The sequence below is a fragment of the Gekko japonicus genome, unplaced genomic scaffold (assembly GCF_001447785.1).
Source record: "Gekko japonicus isolate JY-2015 unplaced genomic scaffold, Gekko_japonicus_V1.1 scaffold615, whole genome shotgun sequence".
Lineage (NCBI taxonomy): Eukaryota > Metazoa > Chordata > Lepidosauria > Squamata > Gekkonidae > Gekko > Gekko japonicus.
In genome coordinates, this window is record NW_015161969.1 from 350,179 (window position 1) to 357,305 (window position 7,127).

Sequence of the window (7,127 nt, forward strand, 5' to 3'; positions counted from 1 at the left end):
AATTCTAATTACAACCTAATGCTGTTAGTTTCAGCACTAGAAAAAAGCCAACACTCAACAGGCAATGTGGCATCAGGGCTTATATAAAATCCATGAGTAAATGCTTCAGACACATATATTACACCAAGCTCAAAGTAAACTGACAAAACGCTTGGGGGCAGGGAAGAGGAGGAATAGCTCTGTCTGGGTGGAACTTGGAGTTACAATATACATGAAGCAGCAGAGACAAAGAACACGTGGAAATGCTGATTGGATTTGGGTGCTAATACACTTGGCAATATATGCTACTCCAGCAGTCACAGGGCCTATTTTACAAGGCACATTCAAAACATATATGCAAAAAGGAAATCTATAATATGAACTAAGGCTGAAGAAGCTGTCTGTGCTTATAAATGATGCCACATTTCCCACTAGAATCAAGTAGTTATTCCCCAGCCTAGAAACTCTCTGCCTATTTGCAAATAGCAACCATCCTAGGCGATCAAAATCAGGGAAAGGCAGACTTTTTGAAAAACAGGTATACTTTGTTTTCAACATTAACAGCCGAAATGCCTGACCAGATAAAACACACATTTCAAAATGTACACTTTCTGCTTGAGCAGAGCATGTATTCATCACACGAATGTAGACAAAATGCCCTAAAACGGGAAGCTCTCCATTAAGTGGGATGTTCCAAGTACTGTGTACCACTGAAGTTTCACCTGTAAGAAATGTTATTTTTCTGGGATGAGGCTAACACACACGCCACACTTGAGGGAGCACCATTATTTTCAAAGTCAATAGTAGGAGAACATAAAGTTTTAAGTAATGCATCATACCGATAGGTCTTTGAAAGGATGAAGTAGGAGCCCCAAAGGAAGTTTGGCTTTGTTCAATAAGGCCTGAGTTTGAGGAATGTTGGTCAAGGTACATCGGAACAACCTACATGAGGGATAAAGGATCAAAGTCACCATCACTGGCATGCATCTTTGTCCCGTCCTGCACACTTCCCTTTGATCTCTCTCTCTCCAGTGTTACCCAAAGAGGGCCACCCATCTGTTCTGAAGTGTTTCAACTCAAGGAATATGTTCAGATTTAATTTTATATTATCTCCAGTACTAAATTTATACTGTCTTATACTATTTGCAATAGGTAGGGTAAGGCAAGAAAGTCCTGTTCTGTAAATTTTGCTTTGCGCCCAAGTAATTTGGGCCCAGACTGACTGTTGGATTTTCTAGGAAGCCTACCTAAAGAGCAATCACATACTGGTTATGGATCATACTGCTGGCCTAAAATCACAATTCTGAACATGCAAGACAAGACATCCTAAGGAGAGAGTTGCAGGCAGAGAACTCCCCTTCCAGACTAGTTTGTGTTTCTATGTAAAGGTCAACGTATAAGTTATATTCCCATGATTCACCTCTGCACAGTGAGCACACAAGCTCATAACTAGCTTCTACAACAGCTTATCATATGAACTGCTAGTCACATGGAGCGTCTGCATCAGTCTTCCTATAGAACACGTAAGCTTCTGAACATTACAGCTGCAGTGTTGAGTTTGGGGAATCCAAAAAAAGTTTGCTGCAACCTTCCAGTGGCAAACATGATGCACTGATTAGTTCACACCTGAAAATTGCAGAAGGTTAGTTGAAGATTCTGGTGGCCAATGAAAGAGATGTCTATTTGTCACAGGACTGTGATGGCTTCCTGGCCCTTAAAGAACTTTGAAACCATACAGTGTTGCTGGTTCTTATACTAACATCCCTGAGCCCAAGCTTGGGTTGATCATTTCACTAGCTTACTTGTTCTTCATTGGTTTCTCTCCATCAACCATTTGGAGGCTTAATTTTTCCTCTCTGATTTATTGAGGCTAACTACAAATGAGTACAAAGGGCATAGAGTTAAATGGGCAAAAATGCGTTAACTCTGAGGTCCCTGCTGCTATGCAGGAAGTATTTTATCTGCAGTTAAAGTATATATCCCGTAACAACTTTAAGCACTTTACTGCCCTAGTGTAATTTCTGCAAGCAATAATCATCCAGCCTGACAAGAAAGCCTAGGAAATACTGAAACTGCTCTGGGCAACAGACAAGTACAATTTTTAAATATATTGCATATACATTGAAAGAAATTACACTAGTCCCTTCTGCTGTAGAAAGCACTGCAGTTGTGGAACCTTCTGGCCCTAGAGCATGAGGTCATTTCATGATGGAGAATGTCTACTTAATCTCACAAAATTTGACCAATGGCTTAAAAAAAAGCAGGTTCTAACCACTGGCTCCATTCACTATGAAGTACAAGAACATATGAACTGTTTTCATAATGTTAGTCTGACTATTTTAGCAGACAATCCATTTGTCATAATAAGCCTGAAAAGCAATATGTTAAGTGGACATCATGCAATTTTCTGAGAAGAACTTTACAATCAAAATATGCCAATGTTCTATCTCATTTTAGAAAAACTGATTACAAAACAAAAGGTACTTATAATGTTCACATCAGCAATTGCTACACCAGTTGTTATACCAGTGCTAGATAAACATGACATATTAAGGTAAGAATTATGTTAACTAAACAAAGATTAATCAAAGTTTAAGTGTTTTTAAACCACTTATGTTTCACTATTATATATTTTGTTTCTGTTAAGATGCCAGGAAATTAAAACTAAGGCATGAAATATATATGCCCACTGGGAGCTCCTTCAGGACATAATAAACTGAAAAGGTAAATTTGAATTTTATTCAATTAACCATAGATAACTTACTCTGGATTACAGTTTAGCTTCTGAATATCTTCATGCAAGTTTGGGATAGGTGCCTGCAGGGGAGTTGTGGGAAGAATGTTTCTGTCTTGAAGAAGGTTGATAGGTCTTAATCCTTCTGGCTGAAGGCTCAATCCACTCATAGATGCAGCTAAATTATTAGTCCCCATGGCAGGCTAATGGAATGGAAATTGCACAAGTTAACCAGTTGACCATGACACCAAAAATCTATTCAGAGTTAACTGCTTTTAGCATTTATCAGATGTAATATTACTACATTAGGTTAATGTCACATACTTTCCAATCTGAGCAGAAGTGAGCTAGCCTGTTAGCACCAAGAGCCAACGTTGACAGAAAAATTAAACGGAAACAGAGCTTTGAGCACTGGTTGGGCTTCCCACCCAACTATCATTCTAAGGCCTGACTTAAATGGCATAAGAAGTTACCTGTGACATCACACCAGCAGAGTTTCATTTAAACTAGGCTGCTACCCATGCACAGTACCTACACATGATTAATTAGCACGCCAGAGGCCTGTACCCCAGGCACATGTTGCAATGATATGCTAATTAAACACACATTGCTTCTCTGAGCAGGTAGCAGCTCAGTTTAAATTAGATGCTGTGTGACTGAAAATTCCCACAGGTTCATTGGCCTTGCCAGCATCACCTTTAAAATCAGGCCTTAGTTAACCTTCAACGTCGTTGACATCTGTAAAACACGGCCCTTAACCATTATCAAGACAGGAGGATCAAAATCACTCCCCACATCTAACCACACTTGAGATCCACGCTCATCTTCCTTCATTGTATCTGTGTAAGAAAATAACTAACATTGTACTAGGTAAAGGTAAAGGTTCCCTTGCTCGAAAGCCAGTCGAATCCGACTCTAGGGTTGCGGTGCTCATCTCCGTTTCAAAGCCGAAGAGCCAGCGCTGTCCGAAGACGTTTCCATGATCATGTGGCGGCATGACTAGACACCAAGGCGCAGTTGAGATCCACGCTCACCTTCCTTCATTGTATCTGTGTAAGAAGAAAATAACTAACATTGTATTACTGTTTACCAAAACATTCAGGATAGCAGAGTTAGCCAGTTACTATTGAAATCTCCTTCATACCTTCGAGCTTATCTGCTTCACTGACCTTCCACAGCCTGCAGTTCAGCGTCTTAACCACTTGAGCCACCGCTGTTTACCAAAACATTCAGGATAGCAGAGTTAGCCAGTTACTATTAAAATCTCCTTCATACCTTCAAGCTTATCTGCTTCACGCAAGGCAAGACATTTATGGCAGGTCAGTTTAAACATATTGCCTATACAATACATCACATCAAAAATGCATTTATAAAATATCCAAGGAGTTAAGTGCACTATAGTCCAAATCATTTTCAATCACAGACACAACAGCCATTTCCATCAATTTCTTAACTGCACTAAATCATAGGCACATCAAGTAAGATGCTGTGAAAACACCACTGAAAAAGAGGGCATGAGCAGTCGAACTGTCCATCATGAAGCAGAAGTCTGCAGATATATTAGAATGTTCAGGCACAAGCCCATTTCATCTCTCCTGATGCTTTTACCACCCCACTTTTAATTTTAGTTGATTGTATACAAATGCCTAATATTTTGCACCAAGTACCTTTCACAGATAGAGAAAACCATTGTGGTGGAGCTTCTTTATATTGAGGCAACAGCCTCTAGTGTACAACTGCATTAGTACTGTTTGACAATTAGTATCCAACTAATTTAATAATGTTCAGTGTGTTCAACTGGGCAAAAATGACTCTCACTGTCACTTACAGTTGAAGTACAACCTGGAACCCCAGTCAGAACTCCCCCCCCCACCTGGAATCCCAAGTAGAACCCCCACACACACCTCGAATACAATATAAACTCTTAGGAACCCGAGCAGGCCAACTTCCCATCTCTTTTTTCCTTCCTTTGACTCTCACCTGCTCTCAACACTTTCAGGGATATGTGCATAAGCAGTCCCCCTCCAAGCCATTTGGGGAGAGGTGATATTGCTGTGTCATCATACCTTACAAACAAATGTTTTATGGCATGCCGAAACCTTTACCTTGTTTTTGGTCCTTTGCACTAACAGATGGGTTTGTTTTGTTCACTTTACCATGAGATTTTCTTTCAGAAGAACCAAAGCAGACGCAAATGAGGAATTGTACAGGCAGGGAGAAGAAATTTCAAAAGTGTCCTCTAAGCACTGAAATCTTGGAAGACTTTAGGTCAGTAATAGTCTCAGCAAAAACCTACCTCAAAGGGTTGTTGTGAGGGCAAATAGAGAGAGAGGACAACATATGCTGGTCTGGGCTCCATGAAAGAAGGGAAGAATAAAAATGCAACAGAAAGGCTGAAATCTGGGGTGAGCATTTGGATATAGTTAAAATTAAACCCAAAATAAGCTGCCTGAGGTTGGCTTGGAGATATCTGAAATGACCCAAAAACACTACTGAAATTCTTGAAGTAATTAAGCTTTATCTCCAGGAATTTCTGGAGTGTTTTGGTTTCTGGGAGGCACAGGAATGAGGTGGGGGAGAGAAAGTAAGCTAGCTAGGACTTCTGGTTTGTGGGTTGGCAATGGCTGTCGCTCTTCTCAACGTCTGGGGAGGCAATTAGCACACCAGCAGTAAGGAGGGGTGCTACCTCAAGTGGTACCCCCACGGAGCCCTTGCGATGGGTTCCAGGCCAGAGGGCTTCTGAGGGCTAGCCTCTTCGATGGCTTGACGCCGGAGAATAGAGGCTTCCCTCCGCCCTGATGGTATAAGCTAATTCGACCGGGACAAACACAGGAGATCGAGTGGAACAACGATGAAGAAAGCGAGGTCAGATATATGACCATCAATGAACGTGAGTTCGAAATAAACGTACTATTGTGTTAAAACGGAGTACCCATCCCATGGGAAAAGCAGCATGCAAGGAGGGACGCCTCCTAAGCGCATGAACAGACTAACGCAGCGAAGGGGGTATGGGGGAAATAAACACCGAGTTTTTTCTGAGAGACTTACTTGAGTACCGATAGTGAAATGACGAGTCTTTCGAGCCCTGGCATAGCGGTTTGAAAGTGTAAAGGGTTTCAAAAAAAAGAAAGAAAGCTAGCTTAAAAGCTGTTAGTTGGTTTTAAACTTTCCCTATCCCTTTAACTTTTAAAAGGATTAGAAGCCCCACCTAACCAGCTCATAGCCAGGAAGTCCAGGCCATTGGAAATAATGGGTCCATAGGTTTACCCACAGGAAATAATGGGGCTATTATTTCCAGTGACCAGTAGACCTGGCCTGTGTCCACTAAACTATCAGGTGTCCACGTCAGCTGTCAAGTTAGGCTTCTAGTCCTATTTTAAAGGGAAAAGAGAAACTGACTAACAATAGTTTGATGGGCCAGCTTCCTTTCTCTCTCTCCCTGCCACTGCTGCCTTGGGGAGGGGGTGGCAACGTGGGAAGAACTAGAAAAATGCTCTTGAATTTTTGTGACACAGAACACCTGAAAAAAACAACCCTGAAACAACACCAAGGGTCTAAAAACAAAAAGCATACTCTCCCTGAAATCTGGATACAAAATTAACATGGAAATTTTTGAAGTGAAGACCCCTAATTAAAATTTCTCCTTCCAAGGTCATCTCTACTTCCAGGGATTTTGGTGGCTACTTTCTACAACCTTCCTCTGTTTCCCCCTCCTTTAGCAGCCCCTCTTAAGCCCTGTGCAGCCCTGCTGGATGTGCACAGAGGCCATACTTGGGTGTTAGATAAAGATGGAACAGTCTGAAGGACATATACAGATTTGTTTTCAACACAATCCTAAGAATTCCAGGACATTACAATTTAGGCTTGTAAAACTGATTTGTAGAATCATAGAGAAACTTGCCCAAGGTCACTCAGCAAGCTTCGGAGCTTAGCAAGCATCACAGCTGAGCAGCAATCTGAACTTGTTTTCCACAGCCAAAACTCACACTCCCCACCATGCTCCAACTACATACAGCCATAGGTCAGCTGTCAGCCTCAGGAAAGTATCAGCTTCCCCAGTTCACAGTCCTGGCAGCAAGCTCACTCATCCAGGCAGCTAGCTGACAGTTCATACACTGACAGATTTTCACTCTCAGCAAGAGCCAAGCATTGGCCTTTGCAAAAAAAAATGCTATAAGCCCATCCTTGTATCTCAGCTCAGCTTTCTGTACATATGACCACATCACACCCCTTTTATGTATCTGTCCTGCCTCCCTGAAACACCTTGCATCTTCAGGATTATATGCCCTATTTTTAAATTTTCCATTCCAACACACATTTCCTCAGTCTTCTTGCAAACCACAAAACTGAACTTCTGCTACCAATTCCTTTGTCCTGTTCCTCAAAGTCTGTAACAACCTCTTGTTCTGTTCTT

The 7,127-nt window shown here is 41.5% G+C and overlaps 1 protein-coding gene across 1 annotated transcript in view; it reads right to left on the reverse strand.

Moving 5' to 3' along the window:
• Nucleotides 1-7,127, reverse strand: part of SEC24A (SEC24 homolog A, COPII coat complex component) — a 48,337-nt gene that overhangs the window by 20,121 nt on the left and 21,089 nt on the right. The window contains exons 6-7 of the mRNA XM_015429649.1: nt 2,744-2,916; nt 819-921 (exon numbers count right to left, since the gene is read on the reverse strand). Coding sequence (XP_015285135.1) covers nt 819-921; nt 2,744-2,916 — 276 coding nt within the window. The remainder of the gene's footprint in view (nt 1-818; nt 922-2,743; nt 2,917-7,127) is intronic.